Below are 14,166 nucleotides of genomic sequence, written 5' to 3'. Positions count from 1 at the left end.
ACCACATGTACAACACAGTATAACTACATGCAACAGTATAAAATTATAAGCTGCAGTCCAAAATTGTGAGCTAAAAATTGTCAAATAGAAAGCACATAAGGACTATGCACTTTGAACAAATTCAAGAATAAAACAAAGCATAGACTTGTCAAATTTCAGTTTGACAAATGACAGATCAATTACGGACCTCAAGAACAGTTGTCACTGCTGTGAATAGTAATTTGTAAAAACATCTATTAGTGATGATAAGGAACAGTGTGCCTATGTAAAAGACATCCATATACCAAACAATATGTAATTGTGGTTCAAAGAAGGGTCTGGACATATTTGTCGAGAAAGTTGTGCTTCATATTTACTTTTGTTCCCATTTTTGGGATCTGGGTGTCATTGGGTAGGCAGCATTTATAGCCCATTAATTATTGCATTTTCTAATAGTACAAATATGAAAGATGCAAAAGTGTGTGGAAGTCTTTAGCATCAGACACCAACCATTATAGCCAGGAATATTTGCAGCTGCTCATTAAATTTCATAGGACCTGAAGCTACTCAATTCTGGTTGCCACATTACAGGAAATATGTGGAGGTGTGAGAGGTTGCAGAAGAGGTTTACCAGGATGCTGCTTGGCTTAAGGGTATGAGCTATAAAGAGAGGCTAGAAAATCTTGGATTGTTGTCTCTGGAATGAGGAGGCTGAGAGGAGACTTGATACAAGTCTATTAAATTGAGATGTATAGATAGGGGTGACATTCAGAATATTTTTCAGAATTGAAATGTCTAATATTAGGAGGCATGCCTTTAACATGAGAGGAGAAGGTTCAAAGGAGATGTGAGGGGCAAGTTTTTTTTTTACACAGAGAGCGGAAGAAGTTTAGAACATGGTGCCAAGAGTGGTGGAGGCCGATACAACAGGGGCATTTAAGGGACTTTTAGAGAAGCGCATGCTTATACAAGGAATGGAGGGATATAGACTACAGCCAGACAGAACAGATTAGTTTAATTTGATCCAAAGGGCCAGTTCCTGTTCTGTACTATGTTCTATGTACTATGTTCTATGTACTCAATGAATCCAACAGAAAAGGCAATTCAAAAGAGAATATGCAGAGTAGGCTTCATTCTCACAGGTATGGAGGTCATAAATGCAAAAGGCACACACTCATAGCTAGTTGGCAGACTCTCTCAAGCAGTGCTTTGGGCTCAGTTCTACGACCTTTATAAACTGAAAATTTCAAGTTCACATAGTATCATGTTCACGATTTTAGACTTCATTATATAATACTTGATAATGATCAAGACATTTATTCAAACATTTAAATGAAACTATACTGAAAGTTTCATATGTGTGTGTGTTTACAGTCAATAATTATGCAATATTCCCCATACTGTTACTGGCAGTATTGGGTCTAAAATAGAGAGCATTTCTTGACATTCTTATTTATACAGAATCTCTTCCTTCCACTTCCAAACAGAATATCAAAAGATATTTTTCTGCTGCAATTTGTCTTAATTGAAAAACATACCCAATAAGATGGTTACTGCAGTTATCTGACACTAGCAATAGAAATTCTACTATATTCAAGAGTAAAGTAACATCACAGAATTAAGATTTGTAGCGATTAGTGATCCTAAAGCAAGGAAAATGTGCTGCCAAGGAAAATGCTTTTATAATGAAATGCACATGACCATGAATGACACCTCTTTGAAGACAATTACAAATAACCATTGTTTGGAGAGAAATCATCCTGAACTTATCTAAATTTCTTAAAGCCAGAAGAGTATTTTAATCAGTCATTCAAATATAACTTGCAAGGGTTTTATATTTGGGTTTTAAAGGCACTATTTTTTCCAAATATGAAAACCTCTTTATCACAGCAATGCAACTGTATAGCAAGGTTCTCCAGAGTGAACAGTTCATCAAGAGAAAATATCAGCTAAGATCAAAACTGTCTTAGTGGACATTCAATTAGAAATTGAATCAGCTTTTCAATATTTTAAGTAGTTCTGATTTTAAAAGTGTCAAGCACCATAACTGAGAATCAGCAAATCAAGTCTACTTTATGGAGATTTTTGAGGAGTTATAACAAGAATCTGAAAATCCCTTCCTTCCATCAAACCCACTCAAAAGAACTAAGAATGCTGAACTTAAAACATTACCCATAATCATGTAACATCAAGATACTCACATCATAATCTTTTGGCTACAAGTTCCAAAAAGAGGATCATAAACTTCAAGCTGTCTTAAAAATTCTCACACAACTCAAAGTTGAAACATCATGTTTCACTAGTTTTTAAGTGTACTGCACAGAGATTGCCTTCTAATTAGAAGGGAAAAACTGGTATACATGACAGTGCTTTTGCAAAAAGGGAACAATTATCAAAAAGTTAGTCAGAAAGGCAATCAAGAAATATTGGAAAAAAAGGGAGTTGAACACAGTAATTAAAATAATCATTTAACATAGACAGTAAAAGCTACATAAATAGGAAGATAATGTAAAAAAGCAATGTGATGGACCACAGCTGTGAATTTAATTCTTCATTCTTACCTACTCCCTCGTGTATTCACGGTATTCAATTCGGTTACATTATACATTATGGATGGCTCGAGAGAAACCTTTTCCATGTACATTGGCGTACTTGTGATATTCTGTATCTGTGCTTCAAGAAAGACTTCATCTGTCTGAATGGGGGGAGAAAAATATCTTCTGAACAAAATCATACCAAATCATCTGAGAAATAACCTAAATATTATAATTAGTTCATGCCTCAGAATCACAGGACAGGAAATCAATAAAGGAAAGCAGAAGCATTGTTCCAAGAAACATCTTACTCATATCTATATTAGTTTATTAATGTAATTATTGCAATGGATTTGGGATAAATTTATTCAAGATTTTTTAAACATATTACAAATAATTAGGGTATTAAACATTAATTGGAGCTGACCATGAAAAATCCTTTTAGGAAAAAAGGGTCTTACTGATTGAATAATGCACAGTTACTTTCCCTTTTAACATAATCAATAAAAATACTACATAAAATATGGTGGATGCAAACTAAGTTACTATAAACAAGAAGCAATAGATGAAGTGTATGAGGTGGCATTTATGCTAACAAAGATCATTTAAGTCTAATTCTACTGCATTGACAAAAGCTGCTGGCAGTATTTTTAATGAGATACACTGAATGTATATGATTTATTAACCACCCAGGTTTTCTTTCTTAATGTGGGGAGAAAAGGGAGCAAAGTAAAATTGCAGTGAAATCCTTTCTTGTTTTCTTAACAACTTAACCATAAACTTTCCCCACACCACGAACCTGCTGGTTTAGATTATGGCACAGGTTACCCAAATCAGAACAAGACTCAAAATCTTGCAAAGATTTTTTATTACAATTGACAACTTTAAAAAATTATGAAATTCACCTTTTAATATTTGTTTCATATTACTAACATATAGCAAATGTTTACTTGTTTGTGGACGTCAGAAGAGGGTACACAGTGAGCAAGAGGGTAAAAGTTATTTAGTCATTTATTCTTTGTTTTTACACAAATGATGCATATTGATTAATTAAAAACAAAAATGATTTTGCATTCTATTATTCTACAATGTGGATTGGTCATTTAAAAGGAACTTATAACTCACACATTATGCAACCAACAACTATGGAATTGTTTATCTGTGCAATTGGGTACATTCTAATTAACATACTATCCTTTCACTGCATGCAAAACTGTGAAGTGAAACTAAAAGCTTAGATGAGATTTTCATAATGTTGGCAATGTAAGCAAAAGAATAAATGAGGTAAAATAATTAATTACTCGGGCAATAGGGATATCAAACATTAAGCAAAATAAATGAAACCTTTACTATGTGCTTAATGGGTCTAGGTGGAAAGTTTAGTTACAATGGGCAGAGTCATACATGGCCTAAACCAAGTGTCAACAATTATCCAGAGCAAGATGCAATTAAAAATCAGGAAAAGTATGGAAAGTACTAGAGGAAATTGAAAACATAATATGGAAGGGATGGAAATGCTAGTAGAAAGTGAGGATGGAAATGCGACAAGCAAAAAGATTAGCATGCAACATATATAAGAAATCCAAGAAGTTATCTCAGGAAGAAAAACTGGGCTTGTTCAGGTCCCAAAGCAATATCTTCATGTAGTAGCAGAGAATAAGGAAAATAAATTATACAATAGTTCAAATTTGCACTATTGAAAGTTGGTGCAGTGAAAGGTGGTGGAAGCTGATTCCATAAAAACTTTAAAGGATTTGGACAGATACTGGAGGATGAGAAACCTAATGTGTTATGGACACAAAGAGGGCATCTGGGCTAAGCTCATTTCAACTTCCACAGCCACCATAGATATCAGTCTCCTTATAGAATTTGTTTCTATAATTCTAAAAATGTAACCATTGCTTTTGTAATTTAAATTACATTACTGTTCAAAAATGACTAGATTAATTTGTATATTAAATGTAATCATTCCGCAGATGCAACAATTTGCTAAGTTATATTAGCCAGAGACTGTTCTAATGAAAGATCATTGACTTGAAACGCTAATCATGAACCATTCGGCACATTGGAGAGATATGCCAAGTAGGCAGGTGGGACTAGTTTAGTTTGGGATTGGAATTGGCCGAAAGAGATTGTTTCCATCTGTATGATTCTCTGACTCTATATGCTGCCTGATCCACTGTTTCCAGCATATTCACCTATCATTTGTTGCAGAGAAAAGGAACCCTTGTTGATTTTAGTCTGTTCCATTCAAATACTAGAACATATGCACGATGTCAATGACAATGTTGACAACATTTCAGTGCTTAGTGTTCCATTTTTGATTTCTATCCAAAACCATTAATGTATTGACAACTGGTTCTACCCAATATGCTCATCTCCCAACGTAAGATTAACGTTAAAGATTTTAAAAATTTCACTTTGATGAAACATCTTCCAACAAATCCATTGCTCAAAACCCTTTACTTTTATGTTGTTTACCTTTTTACTCAACAGTTTTTTTTTAAAGCAAGCTTGGATGATGGGATTAGTGACATAATGGAAAAGCATAAATTTGTTAAAATACAGTCAAGCCTTTGAAAAATTAACTTTTCAGATTTCAAGTGGTTATTTATTGGTTAACTTGAAGGCAATTCAGTAAAATGGACATTAAATGAACAAAATATAATTTGCAATCAGATTTTCAAAGTCGTCACTTTGTAGACAATCCATTTCAAAGACATTTCCAATTTGAACAATGCTTCTCCATTATCTTTCTGCAAATTTAGCCAGTGTTAATTACAGCCATTGTGATTATGTTGCAATTAAATCAAAACACAAAGTAGCAATAAATAAAAAATTACCACAGAACTGAGGTCACTCTAATAGGGGAAAAATTAAAAAAGCAAACATTATTAGAGAAATAAGGATCAAATGTTAAAGAAAAGGTAATCTACTTTACCTAAATATTTCATGAAAAGCTTAATCATCTTCTTCATTATGTTCCCAATATACTATTAGTATGGAAAAAAAGGGTCAAAGCAATCACCCATGAGTGAGACAAAATAAATAAATGTACATTCATCAGGCTAGCCTTTTCCAAAATAGTCCACGCAAAGACCATCCACTCTAGGGGACATAAAGCCAATTATAATACTTTTTTAAAAACTAATTTCAAAATACATCTAGAAATGGAAATAAAGAATTTGGATGAGTACTCTATTATATGTTGTGAAGGAGAGTATTTACTAAATTATTTTTACCTCTGGAAAGTATAAGGAAGAAGATTTGCACAAACGTGCTATCAGATAAGTGTCACTGCCTCTCACAAAGACTTGGTTCAAATATTGAAAACTTCACAAGTCACTGAAAATACTTGCATTTAAACCTTTTGCTTTGTTACATGTTGTGTGTGTAAAAAACGTACAGAGTAAGGAAACCACTAATTTGATTCCTAATAATGAGTTACACAAGAATACAGTAAGTATTCCATTCAGCCACTCAGGCCAGTTCTGCTATTCATTTTGATCATGTGCAATCAGTATCTCATCACCATTTATCCACCGTCGATTCATATCCTTTAAAATGATATATTTATCTTACCCAGCATTCAGAGAACAATACAGGAGCAAACATTTTCATTATGTAACAGTAGTTTGGTCATATAAAACTTGATTATTGCTGAAAAGGGACACCTTGGTTGAAGCATTTCACCTTATACTCACCAGGACGATTCACAAGAAATATGAAAGTAAAGGGAAAACAACATTCACCCAGTGAGTGTGAATGCTGATTGGTTGGCAAGTCAACTCTGGTAGAAGTATTGCCATAAAGAATGTACTAGTTAATAATAATTGCAAGTTAATTGCCAAGCTTTATTCAAATTTTAAAGCAGGCAGGATCTTGAAAAGTATGAAGTCTACTCGGTGCATAATTGTTTTCAAGAAAAGTACAATGAAAAGGCTAAGCTGCATATTCCTCTGCCAATTATTTATATTAATCCTAGACTTAGGTTACAAAGCAAAATTTGCAGACGACAAAACTTTTAAGTATTGTGAGCTTATAGAGTTCAAGAGGACATAGATAGGGTGGTAGGCTGTGCAGTCAGAGGCAGACAGGATATATGCAAAGATATGTGTTGGTAAGAGGTGGATGTGCACAAATCTTTGAAGATGACATTTGTTGTCAGTACAGTTAAAAGATTTGCAGGGTTATGGGTTTTATAAATAGAGTCATAGAGTAGTAGTGCAAGGAAGTTAAGAACAAAACAGTATTTCAACCCCAAACTGGCCAATACAGGCATCACACAATAAAGAAAGACATGAAAGGTATAGAAAGCATATAATAGAATAAGCATATAATAAGCATAAAAAGATGGTTCCTGGGATGAGGGGCTTCAGTTATGAGAACAGATTTGAGAAGCTGGGACTGTTCCTCTGAAAGGATGGAAACTCGAGGTGTAACTTGTTAGATGTCTGAATAGGGTAGATAAAGAGAAACTACTCCCATTAGTAGAGAGGTCATGAGTCAGAGAACTCAAATTTAAGGCAATTGGTCAAAAAAATAACAATAAGCTTTCTTTTAAATGTAACAACCAATTAAGATTTGGAATATACTAAGGGAGTGGTGGAGGAGATTCAATTGAGGGAATGACCAGGCAGAATTCACTAAATTACCTGGCTTAGAGGCAGGGTGGATTCAATAGATTCTATGGTCATCTTCAGTGCAATAACCATGCAAATATTCTAAATATATAACTACATGCTTGCAAAATATACAGTTCATTGGAATGTAAATTGTATTCATTTATAGTTCATGGTAAACTCAGCTGATTCCAAGATTTAAAAAGGATCAAAGACAATTTCTTGAATTTAGGCAAATCCGCCAACCACATCCTAGCTTAGATACCAAGTAATCTGGTTGCTTTGCAGCTTGCATAAGTACATAAATGTGTGTGTACTTTCCATGCCTTCAAAACAAAATTTTTGCTCTGAGTTATAACCTAACAGCAGTTCAAATAAAAACTTTCAACAATACTAATGACTTCTTGAAAACAAAATATTATTGTTGTTTCTTTGTTGTTTCCACTAAAACTGTAGTCTTAGCATTAAAGTCAATATTTTTGTGATGCTTGCTAATACCTGTGGTTTGTTACAACTCAGTCACCACATAGTGAAAATCAAGCCCTAGTGAGCAATCCAACAACCCAATGACTATTTCATCTTTCTACACAATAACTTTGGTTTCCAAATCTCTAATAGTCTGATCTCAAAAGCCTTTGCAATGCTAAGGGATTGCAAGAACTTAACATCTAGCTTCAAATGCAAAAGCTATATATTTACAAGTTACTTTGCCTAAATCAATCAGATTCAATGAATGGCAGATAGAATAAGGGTACAAAAAGTCAATTATTGAAAATTAAAAAGGATGTTGCATCCTGGAAAGACCTGGGATGGATGTAGGACCTGGAACTTGGAGGTCAGAAAAGGGGAAGTGGTGGTAATATTTGAGAAGATGCAATTGCTTTGAAGACTTCAAAGGCAATTCCAACATTATGATCAAGAACACCGAAGAGAAGTTTTTTTGAAGATAATATTGACAATGGGAAACTAAATTACAGTATAGCTGTTCTACCTAGAGAAAGCGGAATGAATGTGGGTGACAAGAGAGAACTGTAGGTGTGGAAAACACATCAGAATTTTGAAATAGGAGTGATGAAAGGAAGGAGATATAAGATGCAATAGGAAAAGGTGCTGGGTGAATAGGAGGATGTATTGGTGAGAGACATGGAACAGTCAAAAATAGCACTGTCTGTCTTTAAGATGTGGGAGGACACAAATGTAAGTATAAAAGAATGGTTCCAATGATGAAGGGGTTCAGCTACGAATAGATTTACAAAGCTGAGGAAAACATGCAAGCTTCAGTCAACAAAAAAGATTGAAAGAAATTAAGAATTAAAATTATACTGGCAGGATGCGCAATATTTATTTCTCAGATTATATTTGATGAATTCAAAATTAAGTTTGATTTGATAAAGAAAAGCACAACCTATTTTCTCCTTCATTGTTAGCACAAATTTTAAATGGTGACTAAGAATGATTAGCATGCAGCACTAATTGTTAGAGGTACAGTGTTCTACATCAAAACCAATAGCCATTGCTATGAATCTTCCATTTAATCTACTTAATGCAGCTTCCTATTATTGGAATGCTGATATACTGTAGCAAACAAGGAACAAATATGTTGAAAGAGCAGATTTTAGTGCAAACAAAAATAGCTAGATTATTCAGTGTACTGCGAATTTGGCTCTTCCAGTTATAGAAGGTTCATAGTCTACAGGCTGGATCAAATTTACGAAAGACAGGACTCCTTTAAAAAATGCAAAAGAATTGCCTTATCTGAACAGCACATTGTAGAAAAAAAACAAGCACCTTGTATGACTATGCAAGTTACCAGCAACAGCATAATAAACAGATCTCAATATACCTTTAAAATAAAGCAAAAGAATGGAATGAACTCAAGTCAATTTGGAATCCTTGGTACAATGTGGCAATTTAATCATATACTTACTTCAGCATTGTAGAACTTGGTCTTTACGTCGAGTGGTTTAAGGACCTGTGTGAACAGAGAATGCAAGCTGAAGACAGTTTTCTCAACTAGATTATCCATCAGGACTGTTAACGTAAGATGCCATCTCAGAAGCAAAGAGTCCGTTACCACTAGTTTGTTGAAAGTAAAGCCTATGTAGAACTGATCAACGGTAGAGAATATACAAAAGATTATTAGATAAAATACAAAGTATTCACTTCTACAAATGAAAGCCTGTTCATTTCATAAAATGAACAGAGTCATGTGGCTTTGAAGACTTTTACAAACAAAATCCTGTCAAAGAAAATGTTACAGATTTATAAGTTTAATGCCGAGCATTCTGATTTAGCTTTCAGCTTGTGTTAAAATTCTGGACCAATCTGCTAATTTCACAACAGCCTCTGACCAGAAGATGTCAAATACCTTTCCCTTTAGATTAGTATTCATTGTTGGTGTTGTTCAAAGATTGAAAATACAGAACGAAGCACAGAACCATTGCTCTAATTGAACAGTAAAGGAATTACCCACTAATAGATTAACACAACATAATCCCCGATTTATATTATCTCAGTTGTGGCAGTCTGCCATTTGTTTCTCGCAACCTATCTAGATACTGGAAGAAAGGAATGCAAGCAATCATCGCTTTACTATGCATTACTCTATCAAGTCCTATAACAGCACCAATACTTTTCAATTTTCTGTTATTTTAAATGCTTCAAAGTTCACATCAATTCACATAAATAAATAATTAGAATACACACAAAGAATTTAAGTTATAATTTTAAACAAGGTTTATGAAATTCAAAGCACCTCAGTCATGTACGTCAGAACCAGCCATAGCACAGACCCCAACTGAATGTTTGAACTTTTCTAACAGCTATGACTGCAATGTCATTGCTGCAAAATAATGTTACATTCTAATTCAACAATCAATTCTTCTATAACATGATGGTTGCGATCTTGTGCAACCCCGCATTACTGCACTTTAGAGTGTCGGCAATATAATTGCGTTACAGCCAACACGTTTTAAAAGTCTGCGCTTTAGAAACGGTGTCCTCACTTTGTCAATCGTGTTACAACAAATCTGCATTAACAAAATGCACATTATATCAGAACAACCTGTATCCTTTTAAAATTACTCATTAAATTTAACTCACGTATCCACAAATGGCAATTAAGTCCTCCTTTTTTAAAGCCAATCCCTCAGAATGGTTGCCACGTGTGGGGCAGATGGTGCGTGAAGGGTTGAGTAAATGGATTGCTTCAAGGTTTGTGCACTACTTTTAATGCCTCAAAACAGGGACTTCTTCAAGCCAGTGAGTACAGTTGACATCTTAGGGATGTTCTCAAAGTACCCCTGAAGTTATTCACTGCCCTCAGAAGTCTCCTATTGTAACTGAGTTCCAAGTAGAGTCTAGTGTCAGACCTATAAACTACATGCCAATCCTGGGGAGCAGGTTTTCAGGGATCTTCACTGTAAAGCAAATTCAAGAAAAATACAGGGAAAATAGCACAAACTGCTACACTTTCTTTTTGACCTTAAGAAAGCCTTAGTTTCTCTCAACTGTGAAGTCTTATGGAAGACACTATTTAATTTTGGTTACCCGCAAATTTGGCACCATCTTCAATCTGCTCCACAATGACATGCAAACTGTGATTCTCACCAATGGAGTCACTAGAAACCTTCTCAGTGAAGCCTGGGCTGTGTCATTGCAGCAACACTTTGCTCCATTTTCCTCACTGCAATATTGTAATTCACCTCCAAAATACCCACAGATGTGAAGATAATTTGCAGAAGTGAAAATTATGCTGCCTTCACTCCAAACGCTCTTCAACCTCAGTTATAGAGCTTCATCATGCAAATGGCATTTATGCATACGATCACCCACAAACTGGGTTCTAGTCATTTTCAACACCTTTTCCAAAGAATTTGGGAAAATAAACCTTTCATTGAACACCTGGAAATCTATGGTCCCCTTCTAAACAGTTTCAATGCACAAAACTTTGATTAAGATCAATGGCAGGATCCTGGAAGATGTGGAGAAAGTGAGAACTGCAGATGCTGGAGACCAGAGTTGAATAATGTGGTACTGGAAAAACACAGCAAGCCAGGCAGCATCCGAGGAGTAGGAGAATCGACGTTTCGGGCATAAGCCCTTCTTCAGGAATGAGGCTGGTGCGCCAAGCGGGTTGAGATAAAGGGTAGGGGGAAGGGAATTTGGGGGAGGGGTGCTGGGAATACGATAGGTGGAAGGAGGTGAGGGTGAGGGTGAGGGTGATGGCCGGAGAGGGGGTGGGCGCGGAGAGGTCGGGAAGAAGATTGCAGGTCAAGAGGGCGGTGCTGAATCCGGGGGTTGGGACTGAGATAAGGTGGGGGGAGGGGAAATGAGGAAGCTGGAGAAATCTACATTCATTCCATAATTTTCCATTTACTGTAACTTTGGAGCCTCTGCTTGATAAAAACAAAATTCATTGCTGCTTCCAATTTACTAGGTCACTGAAGAAAATATTTGAGGTAATTATGTATTACTACAAGATTAACAGGCAATTTAAAGTAATTAGGAACCCAGATACTAAAGAGTAGCCTTGTGTGTCATCTCCACAACCCAGTGTACTTGCTGGGTTACATGTGGATGTGTTCAGAGAAATACATGAGATATAGTATGTTCAGAACTTACTCGGACTTTTATATTACTTTCAGAACTATGGTTCAACTTCGGCAGGCTTTGTTAATTACTGCTCTGCATTGGTTGGTGGTTACCATGGAGTCTGCAGAGGTGCATAAGTCCATTTCAGTCGTAATACCTTCAAATTGGGTTTATATCAGTTGTTTATGAGGTGGGCCAGACCTTCAGCTATCCAGATGGCTGGACAACAGAGGTACCATGGAAGATGTGCATTGGCACCAGTGTTCCAGCTAATTTCCTTTTCTTCTGCATGGATCTCCAAGACCAGCGAGTGGCAGAGACTTCAGGAACTGGAAATTAATGCTATGAAAGGCATCCGCGCATCCAACCCTGCACATGGACCTTCGAAGCAGCTGTAGGTGATGCAGTCATGCAACTTAGAGGGATTATTGATTGGTCCATGCAGACACTCTGACTCACTAACTAAACAATAATTGCCAAAAAACATAAAACTTTGGACCCTACTGCCCAGGGCAGATCTCACCTAACTGCCCATACCCCTACTCCAAACACTATCCACACCAACTGCCACAGTACACAAAACCAACCTCTCCATTTAGACCCACGCTTAATGCCCCCCCAAACCACTGTGAGATATAAAGGCTCAGTTAGGACGCTTGAGGGTTATAGGGTAGCCAGGAAAGACCTAAAGAGAGAGCTCAGAAGAGCCAGAAGGAGACATGAGAAGTTGTTGGTGGATAGGATCAGGGTAAACCCTAAGGCTTTCTATAGGTATTTAAGGAATAAAAGAATGACAACAGTAAGATTAGGACCAATCAAGGATAGTAGTGGGAAGTTGTGTGTGGAGTCAGAGGAGCTAGGGGAAGCACTAAATGAATATGTTTCGACAGTATTCACTCTGGAAAACGACAATGTTGTCGAGGAGATTACTGAGATACAGGCTACTAGACTAGGTGTGATTGAGGTTCACAAGGAAGAGGTATTAGAAATCCTGAAGAGTGTGAAAATAGACAAGTCCCTTGGGCTGGATGGGACTTATCCTAGGATCCTCTGGGAAGCCAGGGAGGAGATTGCCGAGCCTTTGGCATTGATCTTTAAATTGTCATTGTCTACAGGAATAGTGCCAGAAGACCGGAGGATAGCAAATGTGGTTCCCCTGTTTAAGAAGGGGAGTAGAGCCAACCCTGGTAATTATAGACCAGTGAGCCTCACTTCAGTTGTTGGTAAAGTGTTGGAAAAGGTTATAAGAGATAGGATTTATAATCTTCTAGAAAATAATAATTTGATTAGGGATAGTCAGCACTGTTTTGTGAAGGGTAGGTCGTGCCTCACAAATCTTATTGAGTTCTTTGAGAAGGTGACCAAACAGGTAGAGGAGAGTAAGCCAGTTTATGTGATGTATATGGATTTCAGCAAGGCGTTCGATAAGGTTTCCCAAAGTAGGCTATTGTACAAAATGCGGAGGAATGGGATTGTGGGAGATACAGCAGTTTGGATCAGTAATTGGCTTGCTGAAAGAAGACAGAGGGTGGTGATTGATGGGAAATGCTCATCCTGGAGTCCAGTTACCAGTGGTGTACTGCAAGGGTCAGTGTTAGGTCCACTGCTGTTCATCATTTTTATAAACGACCTGGATGAGGGCATAGAAGGGTGGGTTAGTAAATTTGCAGACGACACAAAGGTTGGTGGAGTTGTGAATAGTGACGAAGGATGTTGTAGGTTACAGAGAGACATAGGTAAGCTGCAGAGCTGGGCTGAGAGGTGGCAAATGGAGTTTAATATGTACAAGTGTAAGGTGATTCACTTTGGTCGGAGTAACCAGAATGCAAAGTACTGGGCTAATGGTAAGATTCTTGGTAGTGTAGATGAGCAGAGAGATCTCGGTGTCCAGGTACACAGTTCCTTGAAAGTTGCCACCCAGGTTGACAGGGTTGTTAAGAAGGCATACAGTGTTTTAGCTTTTATTAATAGAGGGATCGAGTTCCAGAACCATGAGGTTATGCTACAGCTGTACAAAACTCTGGTGCGGCCGCACTTGGAGTATTGTGTACAGTTCTGGTCGCAACATTATAAGAAGGATGTGGAAGCTTTGGAAAGGGTGCAGAGGAGATTTGCTAGGTTATGGAGGGAAGGCCTTACGAGGAAAGGCCGAGGGACTTGAGGCTGTTTCCATTAGAGAAGAAGGAGGTCGAGAGGTGACTTAATAGGGACATAAGATAATCAGAGGGTTAGATATGGTGGACAGGGAGAGTCTTTTTCCGAGAATGGTGACGGCGAGCATGAGGGGGGCGTAGCTTTAAATTGACGGGTGATAGATATAGGACAGATGTCAGAGGTAGTTTCTTTACACAGAGAGTAGCAAGGGTATGGAATGCTTTGCCTACAACAGTAGTAGATTCGCCAACTTTATGTACATTTAAGTTGTGATTGGACAAGCA

General features: G+C 36.8%; 1 protein-coding gene across 6 annotated transcripts in view; it reads right to left on the bottom strand.

The window, feature by feature from the left end:
* Nucleotides 1-14,166, bottom strand: part of trappc13 (trafficking protein particle complex subunit 13) — a 70,125-nt gene that overhangs the window by 13,476 nt on the left and 42,483 nt on the right. For 4 of the 6 annotated variants that reach the window (XM_043689646.1, XM_043689638.1, XM_043689684.1 and 1 more), the window contains exons 7-9: nucleotides 9,063-9,107; nucleotides 5,357-5,374; nucleotides 2,541-2,674 (exon numbers count right to left, since the gene is read on the bottom strand). In XM_043689646.1, the coding sequence (XP_043545581.1) occupies nucleotides 2,541-2,674; nucleotides 5,357-5,374; nucleotides 9,063-9,107 (197 nt within the window). The remainder of the gene's footprint in view (nucleotides 1-2,540; nucleotides 2,675-5,356; nucleotides 5,375-9,062; nucleotides 9,108-14,166) is intronic. The other 2 variants (XM_043689664.1, XM_043689656.1) reach the window with 1 other exon arrangement.

The sequence above is a fragment of the Chiloscyllium plagiosum genome, chromosome 1, assembly GCF_004010195.1.
Source record: "Chiloscyllium plagiosum isolate BGI_BamShark_2017 chromosome 1, ASM401019v2, whole genome shotgun sequence".
In the NCBI taxonomy this organism is placed as follows: Eukaryota; Metazoa; Chordata; class Chondrichthyes; order Orectolobiformes; family Hemiscylliidae; genus Chiloscyllium; species Chiloscyllium plagiosum.
This window is presented reverse-complemented; position numbering and strand designations above follow the sequence as displayed.